General features: G+C 43.1%; 7 protein-coding genes across 7 annotated transcripts in view; 2 read left to right on the top strand and 5 right to left on the bottom strand.

Annotated features, from left to right (window-relative positions):
- Positions 1 to 246, bottom strand: part of LOC308325817 (histone H2B 1/2-like) — a gene marked incomplete at its 5' end in the record, with an annotated part of 426 nt that extends 180 nt beyond the window's left edge. Inside the window, one exon of the mRNA XM_080778514.1 lies at positions 1 to 246. This exon is cut by the window's left edge and continues 180 nt beyond it. Within this exon, the coding sequence (XP_080634640.1) occupies positions 1 to 246 (246 nt within the window).
- Positions 247 to 7,303: 7,057 nt separating this feature from the next.
- LOC308325815 (histone H2B 1/2-like) lies at positions 7,304 to 7,730 on the bottom strand (the record flags this gene model as incomplete). Its single annotated transcript, XM_080778512.1, has 1 exon — positions 7,304 to 7,730. One exon carries the CDS (start codon positions 7,728 to 7,730, stop codon positions 7,353 to 7,355), a length of 378 nt encoding a protein of 125 aa, XP_080634638.1. The 3' UTR covers positions 7,304 to 7,352.
- Positions 7,731 to 12,311: 4,581 nt separating this feature from the next.
- LOC308325807 (histone H1-like) lies at positions 12,312 to 12,923 on the bottom strand (the record flags this gene model as incomplete). Its single annotated transcript, XM_080778504.1, has 1 exon — positions 12,312 to 12,923. One exon carries the CDS (start codon positions 12,921 to 12,923, stop codon positions 12,312 to 12,314), a length of 612 nt encoding a protein of 203 aa, XP_080634630.1.
- A 2,332-nt stretch (positions 12,924 to 15,255) lies between these two features.
- LOC308325564 (histone H3.2) lies at positions 15,256 to 15,666 on the bottom strand (the record flags this gene model as incomplete). The annotated part of the gene is made up of 1 exon (XM_080778098.1): positions 15,256 to 15,666. The coding sequence occupies one exon, from the start codon at positions 15,664 to 15,666 to the stop codon at positions 15,256 to 15,258; it is 411 nt and encodes a 136-aa protein (XP_080634224.1).
- Positions 15,667 to 15,950: 284 nt separating this feature from the next.
- LOC308325165 (serine/arginine-rich splicing factor 3-like) lies at positions 15,951 to 16,786 on the top strand. Its single transcript, XM_080777586.1, has one exon. It carries the CDS (start codon positions 15,985 to 15,987, stop codon positions 16,507 to 16,509), a length of 525 nt encoding a protein of 174 aa, XP_080633712.1. The 5' UTR covers positions 15,951 to 15,984; the 3' UTR covers positions 16,510 to 16,786.
- Positions 16,787 to 18,379: 1,593 nt separating this feature from the next.
- On the top strand, positions 18,380 to 18,772 carry LOC308325132 (histone H2B 1/2-like; the record flags this gene model as incomplete). Its single annotated transcript, XM_080777542.1, has 1 exon — positions 18,380 to 18,772. The coding sequence occupies one exon, from the start codon at positions 18,380 to 18,382 to the stop codon at positions 18,755 to 18,757; it is 378 nt and encodes a 125-aa protein (XP_080633668.1). The 3' UTR covers positions 18,758 to 18,772.
- Positions 18,773 to 19,508: 736 nt separating this feature from the next.
- LOC308326305 (histone H2A-like) lies at positions 19,509 to 19,892 on the bottom strand (the record flags this gene model as incomplete). Its single annotated transcript, XM_080779111.1, has 1 exon — positions 19,509 to 19,892. The coding sequence occupies one exon, from the start codon at positions 19,890 to 19,892 to the stop codon at positions 19,509 to 19,511; it is 384 nt and encodes a 127-aa protein (XP_080635237.1).
- Positions 19,893 to 20,224: the final 332 nt, after the last annotated feature.

Genomic DNA, 20,224 nt, shown 5'->3' with positions numbered 1-20,224 from the left:
GTTAGCCAGTTTGGAGGCTTCACCGGCGATGCGCTCGAAGATGTCGTTGACGAAGGAGTTCATGATGCCCATGGCCTTGGAAGAGACACCGGTGTCGGGGTGGACCTGCTTCAGGACCTTGTAAATGTAGATGGCGTAGCTCTCCTTCCTTCCCTTTCTGCGCTTCTTGCCGCCCTTCGTGGCGGTCTTGGAGACGGCGCCCTTCTTGGAGCCCTTCTTGGGCGCTGGTTTCGCTACTTCAGGCATCGTGGTTGTATTCAATAGAATAGTTCAGATACAGTGAAGAATGTGAAGAGGCTGCTTTTTGTCGTACCACTATTTATACAGAGCCAATGCAAATGAAGTGTGTGGCTCCCAGCATATGATTGGCTGATCCTGCCACAAAGAGTGAATCTTTGTTTTCTGTATTATGTTTTCCCGCTCGTGTGCTCTATTGTCCCTGTAACATTGTGAGGGGCTAAATATACTAGCCCCTTAATACATTATTAATATGTGTGGTAAATGTATAATTGAAAGCCCCTTTTTATCATAATGTGTTTTGACACCCACATTTCCCCATTAAAAAATGAATAGGTATATCTATATCTGCATATTAATTTTCCACAACTTAAGCTAACTTTACCTAACTATACAGGGAAACACTGTATTCTGAATATTGCAACGTAAGATAATGATAAACTGAGTTGGTCTCATTTCCAGGCCTCAGGTCCAACCTGACAGAAACCGGCCTGCTGAAACCAGGAACCTGATTAACTACTACATTAATTAGTTCTTTATTGGCACCACATTTCATTCATCCAGAGAGAGTACAAGCTTTACCAGAAGTAATAGAAACCGTTGTGTTGTTTTGATAGTTGTTTTTATCCCTTCCTATAATGTTTGTTTTAAAAACGCCATGTATTGACAATGAAGGGATAATTCATGTTTGTTTTTAGTTCAATGTTTTAAAAACACCAATGACAAAGATAATGTTTTGTTTGTTTTTTATACAGAGCCGTCCTCTTGTCTGGAATTGTAAGAAACATCCAAATTCAGTTTACCAATGTTTACCAATAAACTTGAACATTTGATTGAGACATTCAGTCAGAGGCTACTGTCTTCTTAACCTCTATATTTGGAAGGTTGCACTAGTTGGCTATATGTACTTGTTCTCCTCCACCCGGTCTGCTCTTAATGCCCTGTAGGCCTACATCTGTTTCAATGTGTTGCACTGTCAGCTTGTAGATCTGCTATTATGTTTTCTATCCCAACTATTGCATTAGTTACCCCTCCAGGGACAATTGGTGTGTGTGTGTGTGTAATGTTTAACAGCACACAAATTCCTTCATTAAAGGCCAGAGCATTTGTGTAAGTTTCAACTTTCAATTATTCCAGTCGTTGTTCAACAAGTCTTCTGTGGTCGAGGCTCCACAACAAAGTGTCTCAGCACTGGATCCTGCACTACCACATGAATGAACAGTAATAAATACACTACTAAGATAACAGTACCTCAATAAAGTATAAAATTGGGTAATACTCTTTAAAGAAGGTGTGGGTGGCTCTTAAAAGAGCCTTTGGGTTGTTGGTAGATTAGATCAAGTCAGCGTCATTAACCTCCGAAGCCGTACAGAGTGCGTCCCTGTCTCTTCAGAGCATAGACAACATCCATGGCGGTCACGGTCTTTCTCTTGGCGTGCTCGGTGTAGGTGACGGCGTCACGGATGACGTTCTCCAGGAACACCTTGAGGACACCGCGGGTCTCCTCGTAGATCAGACCGGAGATACGCTTCACTCCGCCACGGCGAGCCAGGCGGCGGATGGCGGGCTTGGTGATTCCCTGGATGTTATCACGGAGAACCTTGCGATGGCGCTTGGCGCCTCCTTTTCCAAGACCTTTTCCTCCCTTGCTTTTTATATATACTTTATTGAGAAATTATTCAGGTACAATTCATGCAGAATTACATATATACATATAAGTTACATCAATAAATAAATAAATCAATCAATGCATTTCAATACAAGTGTGTTTTTTTTTTTTTTTTTTTTTCTTTTTTTTTTACAATGTCAATAGGTGCCATGGTGTCAGTTTCTTCCTTTTTGCGTCAAGAGTTCTTTGTCTCCTTAGCTCCGTTTGTATCTGTTTGAAGACCACCTCCCCCGAGATGGCCTCCTGGTGAATCACCATGGCACACCTGGTTGCCCACAGTTTGTTTACTACAGTGCAAACCACAGTCCAGTAAAAATCTTGCTCTAGGGCAGACATCCTTTCCTCGAAAACTCCGTACATGACAGCATTATAATTTATCTTAATTTTAAAAGCAATTTGTGGCATTTTCCCCCATACCAAGCTGGCCCTTTGGCAGTCCACTAACAGGTGTTCAATTGTTTCATCCGCACCACAGTTTAAAATTGGGCATTTCACGGTTTTCACAAAGCAGCTCCATTTTACGACAGCTCTTACAGCTAGTCTCCTCACAGAGACCAGCCACATTACGTCTCTTCCTCCCTTGCCTCGACCTGACATTTTGAGCAGTAATGTAGTTGAAGATAGAAAATTGAATGACTTGAGAGCTCAGAGCCTTGCCTATTTATGTGTGTTCTGAGGACGTAAGGGAGGACAGGCACAGAGAGAGCTACGTGGGCGTTGCCAATGTGCACCCCCCCCCACACACACACACACTCCTCCCCCTTGGTCTCATCACCCATTTGTTTTTACAGTAATATTGCTATTCAACTCTATAATCATAAAATTGCTGTTATTTTTGGTCAATATCTTTGGCACTCCAATATTGCTTTCCCTGTTTTTTGTTTGTTTTATTCCTTGGCATTTTTTTCTCTCTCCCTAATAAAGTTGATTTTACATGTTGCCTCTTCTTGGCCCTCATCTGTAAAGTGTATTTGGGTACTCACAACCCAAACAGGATGTCACCAGTTGAAAAGCTCGGTGGCCCCAGTGCTACCTGTGAAAAGGTTAGTCTGGAGCCCTGTGTAGGACGGACATCTACACTAATAGCTGAAAATCACACCTGTGTGAAGTGAGGGGCGCTCTTATCATCGTACATCATCATGACGTAACGTCTATTTGTTTCCGACACATATGACATAAATTCTCCATTCATTGTCAATGGGAATTCAGTGATTTAGAGAAAATCTACACTAATAGCTGAATATAGAAGGTGCATCATGTGGATCTGCGATGGCCATATTTGTGAAATGGGCAATCGACGTCATCCACTGACGTCATCCACTGACGTCATCCGTTGCCAGTATTTAATACAATGGGACACGTTAAGTGGACTTAACGTTAAGTGCACTTGACGTGTCCCATTGTATTAAATGGTTCCAGTTCCAGAGCTTGACAACATTTCAGGTCTACAGCGAGTAGCATTTGGACAGCAGAAGCCAAGGCACGGAATGAAACTCCTGACTTATGTCGTAAAAAATCTGTTGCACATCAACAACAATGTGATTACATTACGACATGATTTCCACCCTGCAGATGGTGACTATGGAGCGCATGTGTTTAAGAATGAGGAACATATTGTGGAACAAGAAAATGTGGAAGAGTCTACGATCTACAGTTTGGGAAGTCTAGATTTAAAATCATTTCCCAAAGCTTGTAAACTACCAAACGATGTGAGGAAGTTCTATGACTTGTCCTATGATGAAAAAAGACAAAAGGCTCTGAGACATAACATGCCCCTCGAGCAGTACAAGATGCTGTCAAATATGGATAGGCTACTCCTCGAAGTCTCAAATAAACAGATTGGTGATGTGGATTCCGTGTATATTACACAGCACGTGTATAATGACAACGGGTACGATGTCGCTAAAAGTTATCGCCTCTCGGCCAAATTGTTAAAATGGATACAAGATAACTAAGAAGAATGAGAATAAAAATAATTAGTATGACAGATGCTGTGCTGTCACGCCAACATTGGACATTAAGCCGGTCACAAGCAGCCATGCCATGATCCAGTACCTCACCAAGTACACTCAGGGAGGTAACAGAAGTTGCAGAATCGCGCCAACACTATGTCCGGTGATGCATTTGGCAAGGTACTGGTCGGCTTATTGGGGATCACGACTACATATATGCCCATATATGGAGATCCCTGTTGGTATATTACAAGTACTGCTGGGAGACACATTTGTCTCCCAGCAGTACTTGTAATATACACTATATAGGCTCCAGTAAGGACCTGCCACTAATCCAACATCCGGGGAATCTCTCCCCGGGGTCTCTTTTCGTCCTCCCCGTCGCAGTTCTGTGGACCTCTAATATTAACCCCCAACTGACTGCCGAGTGTGACCGTGGATCAGGCCTCTTCATGGAGCCCACCAGAAGTGTGACCTGGACCCGGCCTCACAGAGCTCGACCTGGACCAGATGTGGACCAGACCCCTCCACGGAGTCCACCTGCCTATTCTCTGTCTTTTTCTCTCTCTGTCTGTCTATCTCTCTCTCTCTCCCTCTACCCCTTCCAGGGTGTGGAGTGTTGGGTATCTTAGCAATTCCGAATGCGCTGTCCCATTGGTCATGTGCTGTCCCAGACCCCTGCAGGTCTGTATATATTCCCTGACCCGACATTAGAATACGTAACAATGTCCGTCCCGTATCAGTTAATTGCAGGATTCGTGACAGGCTGCAGGCAGTTGAGAGTTGGGACATAGCCGATAGCACTGCTCCTTCAGTGTCGTCGTTGCTGAAGATTCAGGCGCAGTGTCTTGCTGAACCCTTCCTGATACCTGTTGGACTTCCGCTTGCAGACCGTGCTGTTCGACCGCTAGCTCACACAGTGTGCTGAGACGAAGACGTAAGTCTAAGATGCACAGCTCATCCAGGCTTTTCCCCATGCCTGCTTCTACACGTTCCGCTCCTCCACAAAGCAGGATATGATGATCTCCCAGCATGCAACAGCACATCACATGTCTCCGAGACGGGCGTTTCCCCTTGGGCTCAAGCTTCTTCCAGGAGAATGTCTCTGGATTGAACTTCCACAAATCCTCGAAGACGTCCCAACACGACCATCTGCGACCACCAAATATGTAGAGTTCTCCATTGTAGGCAAAGGCCGAATGTTCTTCGCGTCCTTCTGGAATAAGCTGTGTAGAAGACTGTGGGAGATCTTCTGGACGAAGCCAGTGGTCCAACTCTGTGTCAAACACTCTGATGTCATTGTACATTTCGCCCTGACCTTTGTTTTCATCTATAATATAGTCTTTATATTTCCCAGGGTTAGGGTCTTTTTTGCATTTTGTAACCTTCTTCCACCATTCTTCAACGCTTTGGTTGGTTTGTATAGGTTTCAAGAAGTCGGGATTAAAAGGGAGCTCGTCCTCCTCCTCCACCTCGTTGACTTCATCGTCATCATCGTTAAAACTCGTATGGGCTTCCGGAATCCGAGATCCTCCAAATACAAACATCTTTGTCCCAATGATGGTGGCAGTGTGATATTCTGAGATATTCTGAGGTGGCTTAAAGAATCCTTTGGTTGAAACTACAGACCAGGCCATGTCGGCCGTGTTGAACTTATAGATCTTAGAGGATAGCTGGCCATATATTCGATTTGTCCAATTGCTGTGCGTTCCATAAATATACATGACGCCCTTCGAGACGCATGCTGAATGACCTCGCATGGCCTCTGGAGCTTTCCCAGAAGTCAAAGTCTTGGACCATGCGAGTTCATCAACATCAAAGGCATAAAGTGTGTTGTCAAAGTCATTCGTGTATGTTGATCCTCCCCAGAGGTATATCGTCCTGTCTATAAGCACAGCTGTGTGGTGGTTGCGAACGGAGGGAGCGTTGCTGTCCACTGGCTCTAATAACGTCCATGTCCACTTGTCCAAAGACTTGTTGTCTTTGACTTCCAGGACGTGCACGTCCAGAGGTCCCTTCTCCAGATGACGTCCTCCCTTCTCCAGATGATGTCCTCCCTTCTCCAGATGACCTCCTTCCTTCTCCAGACTTCCTCCAAAGAAGAACACCTTGTCCCCCATTGTCACGGCTGCACCGGAGGAGCACCTCTTCAGGTCTCCTTCCCAATGGCCCACCCAGCGCAGCATCGCAAGCACCCCCTTGGATCAAAATGGAATCCCTCGAGTTCTTCCCGTTTCCCACGGTCTTGTAGAAAAGAGCTTTCTGGATTCTTTACTTATGACCGGTGCGGGGAACTCGCTGTGCAATAACAACTCTACTCGAATCTTCAGATTATGACCAAACTAGTTTGACGGACTGAGTGTTCCTGGGCGCATTACACCTTCTTATATAGTCTATTGTGATGTCACGAAAATCTCCACCAAATCCGGTGTTGTGATGTCACGTGAAGCTTTCCGTTGTGGCTGGCCAATCAGGCCTGTATGATAAAGGGGTGTCTGGGTACTCCAGTTGATTCTGTGTCCAAAACGACACTTGTGTGAAGTGAGGGGCGCAGCGAGGGCAGTATTTATATCAACCAAATGTCATCTTACGTTGTCATTTACTGCCCTAAACAAACATTAAAGTCCCTAGACTTGGCTGGCGACCGGTTACTTTTCATTAGGCTCTAAGCATATATTTATTACAACTTTTGTATGAATTAATGCACAGTACTTCATTTGTAGCCCCTTCCGGTAGATAGATACGTCACAAGGCATTCTTTGTTGTACAGAGATTTATTTAGCGTATAATAAATGCCATGAGAACTGAATAAAAACATAAAAGACAATATACATTCAATACAATATTCTCATAGAGAACAATAATGATAAATAATACAGGTTACAATAAACAAACACAAATGTAACAAATACCTCATTGGCCACATCCACTTTGGGGGGAAATCTTCTCAGTTTCAGTGTATTGACTTTAACTGATATCATGGACTGGAAAACAGCAGATCTAAAATGTGCAGCAATGCACTTTAGCTGTTGCACGCTGAAGCTCTCTCTCTCTCAGAATGAACTGGCTCTGCCCTGCTCTGCTAATTATGAGTGATCCAAAACACCCTTGCTCAATCAGCAGATCAGGCTTCAACTGCTCAGAGGTTTAAGTGACTTTATTCAATCAAACATAAATCACCCCAAAACACATTGAAAACAAAGTAGAAACACATAGAAACATGAAATTGACATGAAACAAAAAATATTAACTTTTAACTTATGTGTTTATTTATAAATTTACTTTTAATTCTGAAGGCAGCTTTCAATCTTGATGACAGCTACTCAATTATAAAGTTTCATTTCAGGTTTTAGCATCTTTATTCAGATCAGCGTCAGACGACTGAACTACAGGCTCTGAAATGGCCATTTGCTTATAGTATTTGGATGAACTCTTTCTCGGACAAGATGGGTGGTCCTTAAAAGGACCGTTGTGTTTAGAGCAGACAGAACAGTTTACTTGGAGCTGGTGTACTTGGTCACAGCCTTGGTGCCTTCAGACACGGCGTGCTTGGCCAGCTCACCGGGGAGCAGCAGGCGGACGGCGGTCTGGATCTCCCTGGATGTGATGGTGCGGCGCTTGTTGTAGTTAGCCAGTTTGGAGGCTTCACCGGCGATGCGCTCGAAGATGTCGTTGACGAAGGAGTTCATGATGCCCATGGCCTTGGAAGAGACACCGGTGTCGGGGTGGACCTGCTTCAGGACCTTGTAAATGTAGATGGCGTAGCTCTCCTTCCTTCCCTTTCTGCGCTTCTTGCCGCCCTTCGTGGCGGTCTTGGAGACGGCGCCCTTCTTGGAGCCCTTCTTGGGCGCTGGTTTCGCTACTTCAGGCATCGTGGTTGTATTCAATAGAATAGTTCAGATACAGTGAAGAATGTGAAGAGGCTGCTTTCTGTCGTACCACTATTTATACAGAGCCAATGCAAATGAAGTGTGTGGCTCCCAGCAGATGATTGGCTGATCCTGCCACAAAGAGTGAATCTTTGTTTTCTGTATTACGTTTTCCCGCTCGTGTGCTCTATTGTCCCTGAAACATTGTGAGGGGCTAAATATACTAGCCCCTTTATACATTATGGTAAATGTATAATTTAAAGCCCCTTTTTATCATAATGTGTTTTCAATATCTGCATATTCATTGAGAGACCATATTCCCTGCGTTAGTATAATATAATAATAAATTAATTAATTGTTACTATTATGATAATAATTCTGCTCCTCTGTGCTTATAAAGCCAAAATAGAGAGCTCAGAGCTGGCAGGTGTGTTCTTATGTAATTCCTAGCCTGTTTATTAAAAACAATGAAAGATGATGGTTCTCATCACTCCAGGGAAACACTGTATTCTGAATCTGAATATTGTCCAGGCCTCAGGTCCAACCTGACAGAAACCGGCCTGCTGAAACCAGGAACCGGATTAACTACTACATTAATTAACATGTTATTTATTGGCACCACATTTCATTCATCCAGAGAGAGTACAAGCTTTACCAGAAGTAATAGAAACCGTTGTGTTGTTTTGATAGTTGTTTTTATCCCTTCCTATAATGTTTGTTTTAAAAACGCCATGTATTGACAATGAAGGGATAATTCATGTTTGTTTTTAGTTCAATGTTTTAAAAACACCAATGACAAAGATAATGTTTTGTTTGTTTTTTATACAGAGCCGTCCTCTTCTCTGGAATTGTAAGAAACATCCAAATTCAGTTTACCAATGTTTACCAATAAACGTGAACATTTGATTGAGACATTCAGTCAGAGGCTACTGTCTTCTTAACCTCTATATTTGGAAGGTTGAACTGAGTTGGCTATATGTACTTGTTCTCCTCCACCCTGTCTGCTCTTAATGCCCTGTAGGCCTACATCTGTTTCAATGTGTTGCACTGTCAGCTTGTAGATCTGCTATTATGTTTTCTATCAACTATTTAAACTTTCTTTCAACTATTGTATTCGCTACCCCTGCAGGGGCAATTGGTGTGTGTGTGTGCGTGTGTAATGTTTAACAGCACACAAATTCCTTCATTAAAGGCCAGAGGATTTGTGTAAGTTTCAACTTTGATTGAACAGTAATAAATACACTACTATGTTTAAAAGTACCGCAATAAAGTATAAAATTGGGTAATACTCTTTAAAGAAGGTGTGGGTGGCTCTTAAAAGAGCCTTTGGGTTGTTGGTAGATTAGATCAAGTCAGCGTTATTAACCTCCGAAGCCGTACAGAGTGCGTCGCTGTCTCTTCAGAGCATAGACAACATCCATGGCGGTCACGGTCTTTCTCTTGGCGTGCTCGGTGTAGGTGGCGGCGTCACGGATGACGTTCTCCAGGAACACCTTGAGGACACCGCGGGTCTCCTCGTAGATCAGACCGGAGATACCAAGATACCCATGTACCTGTCTAAATACTTCCTTAATGTAAACGAAGTCCACACCCACAACACCAGAGGGAGTGCAACAAACCATGTACAACCCAGATTCGGCACAAACAAGGGACTAAATTCTTTTCGCTCCTATGCGACCAAAATGTGGAACGCCCTACCAACAGTCATTAAGACATGTGAATCCCTTGGCTCCTTCAAAACTGCTCTCAAAGGGCACCTACGGATGGCTGCAATTCGAAACTGGCCTCTGTAAAAGCTGAATTTGTATCTGGATTGTACTATGTTTTTGTATGGACGTGGTGTTGGGTGCCTGCACATATGCACACATGGCATCAACGCATGGTGTTGTGTGCAGGCGCCCTACACTCTGTCTTTGTACTATGGATTGTACTATGTTTTTGTATGGACGTGGTGTTGGGTGCCTGCACATATGCACACATGGCATCAACGCATGGTGTTGTGTGCAGGCGCCCTACACTCTGTCTTTCGTTTTCTTTTCTTTTATCCCCCTGTTCCCCTCACTGTATATATACTTTTTTTCCCTTTTCGCTTCCTATATGATGAATTCCTGTTCTGTTCTTTAACTACATAGAAGTGTCTATTTGTTTGTCTCTAAATGTTTTGATGAATTGAACAATGTGGACCCTGTTGTAAACAAGTGTAAGGCTTAATTGGGTCGTCCACTCACAGTTAACAGTCTTTGTATTGAGTTTGTGCTTGAAATGTACTGTAATTCTGCAAACTGTTAATAAAGATTTCAATCAATCAATCAATACGCTTCACTCCGCCACGGCGAGCCAGACGGCGGATGGCGGGCTTGGTGATTCCCTGGATGTTATCACGGAGAACCTTGCGATGGCGCTTGGCGCCTCCTTTTCCAAGACCTTTTCCTCCCTTGCTTTTTATATATACTTTATTGAGAAATTATTCAGGTACAATTCATGCAGAATTACATATATACATAAGTTACATCAATAAATAAATAAATCAATCAATGCATTTCAATACAAGTGTGTTTTTTTTTTTTTTTTTTTTTTTTTTCTACAATGTCAATAGGTGCCATGGTGTCAGTTTCTTCCTTTTTGCGTCAAGAGTTCTTTGTCTCCTTAGCTCCGTTTGTATCTGTTTGAAGACCACCTCCCCCGAGATGGCCTCCTGGTGAATCACCATGGCACACCTGGTTGTCCACAGTTTGTTCACCACAGTGCAAACCACAGTCCAGTAAAAATCTTGCTCTAGGGCAGACATCCTTTCCTCAAACACTCCATACATAACAGCATTATAGTTTATCTTAATTTTAAAAGCAATTTGTGACATTTTCCCCCATACAAAGCTGGCCCTTTGGCAGTCCACAAGCAGGTGTTCAATTGTTTCATCCGCACCACAGTTTAAAATTGGGCATTTCACGGTTTTAACAAAGCAGCTCCATTTTACGACAGCTCGTACGGCTAGTCTCCTCACAGAGACCAGCCACATGATGTCTCTCTTTTTTTCAGAGATATTTTTACTACTATTATTTTTTATGCATACCTGCTTCTGAATATTGTTGAGGTACTTGTAGGGGAAAATGCCACCATATAAGTCATCACATATTTTATCATATATACATTTACTATTCATCTCAGTCCAGTCAATATTTAAATGTGCAGAATTATATACCAAATCCCCATACATGATTTTAAAATAAGGAAAAGAGCTTCTTGCCCGGCCCTTCTTTTTGGTCCAACTCAGTGCCTCCCCTATCCACATAGCCCTCCTTTTAAAACCAGCTGCTACATTTTTACAAAACGAAATTTTTAATTTAAGTCCCAAATCCACAGCCCCAAGGCCTCCATTATTTCTACTTTTATATAATAAGTCCCTCTTTGTGACTTCCCTAGTGGTTCCCCATATATTTTGGTATTTGTTTATAAACAAATACCAAAATGTTTATAAACAAATCCCAAATGTTTGTAAACAAATACCAAAATGTTTGTAAACAAATCCCAAATGTTTATAAACAAATACCAAATGTTTATAAACAAATAAGTCTCATGGGGGGGGTAGGACCACTACCAGTTGACCTGGTAGTGGTCCTACCCCCCCCATGAGACTTACTACAGTTAACTGGTAGTGGTACTACCCCCCCCCCCCATGAGACTTACTACAGGTCATGACTTTATTTTGGCGTGCTACTCATCCCACAGTTTTTGTCGCACGCACTCGAGCCATATGTCAAAACGACGGGCTACATCGGGAATCGTGTGCTTGTGCTTTGCTAAGACATTTGTTGGATAGTTTAATTGATATGAACTAATTAGAATTTCCATTTTTTTCCGTTTTTGGGTATAACTCTTGAACCGTAGGTCATAAAATCAAAAAGGTTTTTTCCCTGGATTCCTTGGGTCATGACGCATCTCCCCATATAGGCCACGCCCATTTGCGTCTAGATATATTTCCCGACATTTTGAATTTTGTTCAAAACACACTTTTTGCTCCTCCTCCTACAGATTTTGTCCAAATCGCACGAAAATCGGTACACATGATCTCCGGACCTATCCGATTAAAACAGCACAGTCAGAATTTAGATCTTCTGTATCGTTCGGCCGTAATCGTCTTCCGAAGTTAGTGGGAGGGGCCTATTTCACAAAAAACGCCACAACTCACGCACGGAATGTCCGATCCGTCCCAAATCTGAATCGCGTGTCGAGGGTGGCTTCATCAACGCGGAGCCAAAAGCCATTCCATTTTCCACGGCTGCGATGTAGGCAATCACACTTTCCCAGAATTGCCTCTTTCTAGTTTTATTTATAACTACCGTATGTCATTGTACACTATTCAAAGTTGATTTGAACCAAACTGATTCATGGTTTAGCAGTGTGAAGATAAATGCCAGATTATAACTGGCCTTTTAATAATTGCGTGGTGTTTGACTTCTAACAAACAGGTATAAAGTGCCTGCTGCTCACATGAACACCATTATAGTGAGGATAGGATACTCTTGTAAAACAATGTGGTTGGCTCTTAAAAGAGCCTTTTGTGGGTATAAATACAGAGCAGACAGTTTACTTCTTTTTGGGCGCTGCCTTCTTTGCTGCCTTGGGCTTGGCAACCTTCTTGGCTGGAGATTTCTTGGCTGCTGCGGGCTTCTTGGCCACTTTTTTGGGGCTCTTTACAGCCTTCTTCGGGCTTTTAGCTACTACTTTCTTTGCGGCAGGCTTCTTGGCTTTCTTGGGCGATTTCTTAGCTGCTACAGGCTTCTTTGCTGCCGCCTTCTTGGGTGATTTCTTAGCCACTACGGGTTTCTTGGCTGCAACGGGCTTCTTTGCTTTGACTGCTTTCTTAGCAGCAGGCTTCTTTACCTTCACCGCTTCTGCCTTGTTAATCTTGAAGGAGCCAGACGCGCCGGTGCCTTTGAGCTGGACCAGGGTGCCTTTAGTGACCAGGCTCTTCACGGCGGTCTTTACGCGGACCATGTTCTTCTCCACATCGTAGCCGCCGGCGGCCAGAGCCTTCTTGACCGCAGCGAGAGACACACCGCTCCGCTCCTTGGAGGCGGACACGGCCTCGACGACCAGCTCAGCGACGCTGGGGCCGGTCTTCTTGGGTCGGGGAGCTGCTGCTGCCTTCTTCTTTGCGGCCTTGGCCGGAGCTGGTGCTGGAGCGACTTCTGCCATTATTCTCTCGGATAGTAGGTTGCTGTTCCTCCCTAAAGCAAACTCTCAGAATGATACCGAACGCTCTGAAGGGGCTGGACTTAAACACCACATGAGAACCTTGTAGACTCAACACACACACACAGCAGCTCTACTGTAGTATCTTAATGTGACACTTTTGTGTTTTCTCCTCGATTAAAACATCATATAACTATCTACTGGGTATATTATTTAATGCAACAAAGAGCTGACCAGTTAGCACACATGCTCCTTTTTTATATTAATACATCTGAGATGAAAACGGCACTCTAGTGTTTAAGTTATATGATAAAAACACCACCCTTCCACAGTCCGACACCAGCGTTTACTACATAATTTGTCTTCTAAAACATTTTAAACTACGATAAATTAACAATGATACTCAAACTCGTCTTAGCAGACATTCATGGCGACGCAATAACATGAACTATATTTTTGTTTTGTCTTCCGTTTTTCTATAAAAAGAAGGTTTTCTGACACAAGTAAACACACTCCAGTTGACAACAGCATGGTGGAGTTGGTATCACATTCCAATGCCAGAGGTTGTAATACTTGGTCAATTTGTGGTCAAAAACGTATTGCTATCAAAATACAGAATATGACATGTGTTTTCATCTTCAATCAACTGCAGGTACATTATGTATTTGGTTATGGCAAACATAAGCTACACTTTCACTGATACACTACTGCCATGCATAATACCACTAACAATAATGTGATGATGTGAGCAGACAAATGTGACTTTGGAACATGATGTTGTATGTTGGCATGCATTATTTTACTTCAACTGGTAATTGTACAGTAGACTATACCTTTGTATTAATACAAAAGTATTTGTTGTAGTGTCACATTATGGACAACATGGAGGGATGTATTTTATGGACACTACTTCATATGTATTATTTTCAGAGCCACCCACACTTTCTTTCAATATTTATTCAGCTAAGTGTCATGATCAATGAGGCCAATAATTAACTACTTATATGTAACCCGTTCTGAACAGTGATATCAAAGTACATTATAGTAGTAATGGATGAATTCATGACAGAGATGGCAGTGCATATTTAGGTGAGGCGACTTTGAGACAAGCTTGTTTGTTTATGGTTATGGAGCCTCACACAGCTGGACTCAAGTTAACATTAAGAAATGAATGCAGTGATGTGCAGATCAAACTGTTTTCATTCTCCATTATTCCATAATGTCAGTTCAACATAAAAGGAGTCAATCTGAAAGGTTGTGATTATCTGGGTCAGAATGTATTTTTAATTAGAGAATAGCAAGCAAATCTACAAGATCACACAGTCACAGAAAAACATGAAATGCCATTGACAATGAATGGCCAGTTTTGAGTGTTTGTGTTAACACAAACATTGAAGACAAGGACATACATTGTGATTGGCCAGAATGAGATGATGTATGATGATGACGTATGATGATAAGAGCACCCCTCACTTCACACGGGTGTGATTTTTGTTTGCATTGTATTCAGTATTGGTGGCACCTAAACCAAGAACAAATATTCTTAAATCTTATATTATCTATAGAACAGTAATAGATTGGAATGCAGTGCACTACCAACGTGTATAACCAATACAAGCTACAAAATTCATCTTTAAAATCAAGTTAAAAGAACACCTTATGTAAACCATACTGCAGTAACCCTGGGAAAATAATAATTCAATGTATGTATGTGTATTTTGAGTTAGTGTTTGTAAACAATTTTAAGTATTGCCTTTGTTAAATGTTTGTCTGTGTGGAACCCAGGGAAGCTAATGGGGATCCTTATAAACAATAAACAAACAATAAACAAGTATTCTAATGTAATTTCACAAATGTTTATTTTGCTTGGTGTTGTGTAAAGCACATTGGATTGTCTTTGTTGAAATATCATTGGCTTTTCCTTTCATAGTAACCCCATTGTGTTAGAACAAAATGAGCCATGGCATTTTTTATTATTACATTAATAAAATTACTGTTAAACTAATAATAGCCGGTGAATGGGTGTCTGAGATAATAGTATGCACGCACACATGCAGTTTTACTGACTTATTATAGCCTTCACACAATGCAACTCCAATGATATACAGTATTTATATTGTATTGATGAATGAAAACTGAGAATGTTACTGTGTACACTAGCTAGCCAAATTGATACTTTGCACACACTCTGCATACATTACCAAATGCAATAATTTCAGTAGTTCTTGGCTCATTGTGAAGTGCATAGTCAATATCAAGGATAATAGCTCTTTAAATAACACATTTGGTGGCTCTTAAAAGAGCCGTTTTGGGGGTGTGGCAGTAACAGATGAGTTTAAGCACGTTCTCCGCGGATACGACGGGCCAGCTGGATGTCTTTGGGCATGATGGTCACCCTCTTGGCGTGGATGGCGCACAGGTTGGTGTCTTCAAACAGACCGACCAGGTAAGCCTCAGCGGACTCCTGGAGAGCCATGACGGCAGAGCTCTGGAAGCGCAGGTCGGTCTTGAAGTCCTGGGCAATCTCCCTCACCAGGCGCTGGAAGGGCAGCTTGCGGATCAGCAGCTCGGTGGATTTCTGGTAACGACGGATCTCCCTCAGAGCCACTGTACCGGGACGGTAACGGTGAGGCTTCTTCACTCCACCGGTGGCCGGCGCGCTCTTACGAGCTGCCTTGGTGGCGAGCTGCTTCCTGGGCGCTTTGCCGCCGGTGGACTTACGAGCTGTCTGCTTAGTTCTTGCCATAGTGTTTTCTATCTTAGCTCTGAGTAGTTAGTAGAATGTTTTTCTCAGCGCACACTGCTGCTTTTTATAAGCACCTCGGAGACGCCGTCGTCCTCTGATTGGTCAGTGGCCATGAACCTCCTTGTTTGGGGAGGTACCATGCACCACTAGCACCGATTGGAGGGGAGCTCCGTTAACTTAGTAGTGTATTTATTACTGTTCATTCATGTGGTAGTGCAGGATCCAGACCAGTGGTGAGACACTTTGTTGTGGAGCCTCGACCACAGAAGACTTGTTGACATTTCAGTACAACTCCAAGCGATACCCAGGTCAGCTGAAATGGGAGATCCTGCCCGTAGTAGAGATTGTCCCCTTGACTGCAAAGTGTATGTTGGGAATTTAGGAAATAATGTGGATAAGACGGAGTTGGAGAGGTCATTTGGCTACTATGGTCCCCTGCGCAGCGTATGGGTTGCCCGGAATCCCGCAGGCTTCGCCTTTGTAGAGTTTGAGGATCCTAGAGATGCTACTGATGCTGTGAAAGGACTGGATGGAAGAACCATGTGTGGCTCCAGAGTGCGCGTTGAGTTGTCCAATGGTGAGAAACGCTCCAGAAGCCGCGGGCCACCTCCGTTTGGGAGTAGTAGTAGACGACCCCGTGATGACCGCCGTGATGACCGCCGCCGCGGCAGTCCTCCTGCCAGACGCCGATCACCAAGGAGGAGGAGCGTCAGCCGTGGTCGCAGCAGGTCCGTTTCAAGGGACAGGCGGAGAGATAGGTCTCTTTCCAAAGAGAGGAACCACAAACCCTCAAGATCTTTCTCGCGCTCAAGGAGTCGTTCCAGGTCTAACGATCGAAAGTGAATTCATCAGAGGGTCCAGGCGCAAGATTATGTTTCGGTCGTGAAGGTTTTTATACAGTCCTGTTTTTCCTGTTCCTCAGCTTTTGAAGTGTCATCCACTTTGGACAAGATATACTGTAATGGCCATTGATCTATGGTCATATTTTCTTGTCAAATCCCATTGCAAGATTTGTTTTCCCCCAACCCTCAACTTTTATTTTCTCTATTCAAAATGTCAGCTAACTGAAAGTGAAGCGAATACTGTCTTGCCTGGCATGTCTTGAAGTGAACTGTCAGTAGCTTCCTGTAAAAGTCAACTTGCCATTTTTATTTTCTGGTTTTATGTGAGTCATTGTCTCTTAAAACCCCCATGTTTGAATGTCATCCATATTTTTATGATGGTATAACGCATGACAAAAATCAGCAAAGCATACATTCACATCGTAGTATTCTTATTTAGATTATCTTTAGTTATCCCATATATTTCGAGTTTGACAGTTCTAGTGCAAATGCAGTGGTGCTGTTGCTTGCCGGACTTGATTTGAGATTTTCCCATTAACATTGTTTGCATAAAGGGTGCTACTGCTATTCATTTTGAATTGGTTTGCTGAATATTGTGTCACAATGCTTGTTAAATAAATAAATAAATGTGGTCTAGGAAGAAAAAAAAAGAAGACTTGTTGAACAACGACTTTGGAATAATTGAAAGTTGAAACTTACACAAATCCTCTGGCCTTTAATGAAGGAATTTGTGTGCTGTTAAACATTATATACACACACACACACACACACCAATTGCCCCTGGAGGGGTAACGAATACAATAGTTAGGATAGAAAACATGCATAATAGCAGATCTACAAGCTGACAGTGCAACACATTGAAACAGATGTAGGCCATTAAGAGCAGACAGGGTGGAGGAGAACAAGTACACATAGCCAACTCAGTTCAGCCTTCCAAATATAGAGGTTAAGAAGACAGTAGCCTCTGACTGAATGTCTCAATCAAATGTTCAAGTTTATTGGTAAACATCATGCATAACAGACAAGAGGACCGCTCTGTGAGGGATGCTCTTATCTATAACTCATGTTGCTATGATTAGGTGATGTAATGATGTAAAACAAACATTATCTTTATTGTCAATGGCGTTGACAAACATTGAACTAAAACCAAACATTAATTATCCCTTCATTGTCAATACATGGTGTTTTTAAATCAAACATTGAACTAAAAACAAACATTAATTATCGCTTCATTGTCAATACATGGTGTTTTTAAAACATTATAGGAGGGGATAAAACAACAACACAACAGTTTCTATTACTTCTGGCAAAGCTTGTACTCTCTCTGGATGAATGAAATGTGCACGGTGCCAATAAAGAACATGTTAATTAATGTAGTAGTTAATCCGGTTCCTGGTTTCAGCAGGCCGGTTTCTGTCAGGTTGGACCTGAGGCCTGGAAATGAGACCCACTCAGTTTATCATTATCTTACGTTGCAATATTCAGAATACAGTGTTTCCCTGTATAGTTAGGTAAAGTTAGCTTAAGTTGTGGCAATAGCAGACAGTGGTCATAGCAGCAACAGCAGTCATAAAGGAGGATCAATGCAAAAAACAAAACAAATGATGATTAAAAAGGGCTTTAAATTATACATTTACCATAATGTATAAAGGGGCTAGTATATTTAGCCCCTCACAATGTTACAGGGACAATAGAGCACACGAGCGGGAAAACATAATACAGAAAACAAAGACTCTTTGTGGCAGGATCAGCCAATCATATGCTAGGAGTCCCACGCTTCATTTGGATTGGCTCTCTATAAATAGTGGTACGAGAGCGCCCTCTCACACATTCTTCACTGTATCTGAACTATTCTATTGAATACAACCACGATGCCTGAAGTAGCGAAACCAGCGCCCAAGAAGGGCTCCAAGAAGGGCGCCGTCTCCAAGACCTCCACGAAGGGCGGCAAGAAGCGCAGAAAGGGAAGGAAGGAGAGCTACGCCATCTACATTTACAAGGTCCTGAAGCAGGTCCACCCCGACACCGGTGTCTCTTCCAAGGCCATGGGCATCATGAACTCCTTCGTCAACGACATCTTTGAGCGCATCGCCGGTGAAGCCTCCAAACTGGCTAACTACAACAAGCGCCGCACCATCACATCCAGGGAGATCCAGACCGCCGTCCGCCTGCTGCTCCCCGGTGAGCTGGCCAAGCACGCCGTGTCTGAAGGCACCAAGGCTGTGACCAAGTACACCAGCTCCAAGTAAACTGTTCTGTCTGCTCTAAACACAACGGTCCTTTTAAGGACCACCCATCTTGTCCAACAAAGAGTTTATCCAAATACTATAAGCAAATGGCCTTTACAGACCGTCTGCTAATCCAGTTAGTCATCTGACTGCTCTGAATAACAATGCTAAGACTAGGCATGTAACTTAAGTACTGTACCTCAATTAATAAGCAATTGTTGCTGTAATGGTGTTCAACATTACGAACTTCATATTTGCTCCACTACACTAGCAATCATGTAAATAAAAATAAATGTTTACTTATTTACACATACTAGGGGAAGTTAGATTGGAAATGACTCACAGTGGGTGGCTCTTAAAGGAGCCTGTTCAGTCGAAATGAAGCAGCAACATGGAATCTTATAAATTAAAGTATTGTGGTTACATGTGATAGAAAATTACTAGATATCATGCAAGCATTACACAAACGGCATTTGGAGCATGAATGTACATTAAACATTTACGACCTTATGTAGAATAGAGCGGGAATGAAAATGGGAAAATAATGCATTAACTACCACGAAACAGTGTGGGTTCAATTTTCCATTCAAACTGAAGAAATTAAGCAATGAACCGCTGTGATGTGATGATTGCAGACATGTGGACAGACTGGATAAATAGAAAGTTAAGCTATAAAATGCGCATTTAGAATATTGGAAATTGCTCTTATGTAGAAACAGTGGGTGGCTCTTAAAAGAGCCTTTGTGGGAGTTTTCAGTCGAGTTAAGTAGATTTATTTCTTGGACGCTTTCTCGGTCTTCTTGGGCAGCAGAACAGCCTGGATGTTGGGCAGCACACCGCCCTGAGCGATGGTCACTCCACCCAGCAGTTTGTTCAGCTCCTCGTCGTTGCGGACGGCCAGCTGGAGGTGACGGGGGATGATACGACTCTTCTTGTTGTCGCGGGCAGCGTTTCCAGCCAACTCCAGGATCTCAGCGGTCAGATACTCGAGGACAGCCGCCAGATAGACCGGGGCGCCGGCACCGACTCTCTGGGCATAGTTCCCTTTACGCAGCAGCCTGTGGACACGACCCACGGGGAACTGGAGCCCGGCACGGGATGAGCGGGTCTTGGCCTTCTGCCTCACCTTTCCTCCGGTTTTGCCTCGACCGCTCATTTTTAAGTAGGTTAGGTTTATTACTAGAATAATAAGCACTCGAAGAGATATGCTGGGGTAGAGCATAGAGTTATTATACAATAGAGAAGACACCCAGAGGAAATCCTGAAGCGCAATGGACATAGTGGCCGAAGAAGGTATTGCAGTTTGGTAAGGTTTTGCCCTCAAACACATGAACGCGCACTAGGCTCCGTCCACTCTGCCGGTCGCTCGCGCGTTCATGTGTTTGAGGGCAAAAATCCAGAATGCACAGGGCTCCTAAACCGGAAGGAGGAGTGGATTCGCCTCATGCGCTTCTGAGCAACTCAATGCAAGTGGACGGGAGGAGAACT

Source organism: Protomyctophum bolini (genome assembly GCF_963924005.1).
Source record: "Protomyctophum bolini genome assembly, chromosome: 12".
Taxonomy (NCBI): domain Eukaryota; kingdom Metazoa; phylum Chordata; class Actinopteri; order Myctophiformes; family Myctophidae; genus Protomyctophum; species Protomyctophum bolini.
This window is presented reverse-complemented; position numbering and strand designations above follow the sequence as displayed.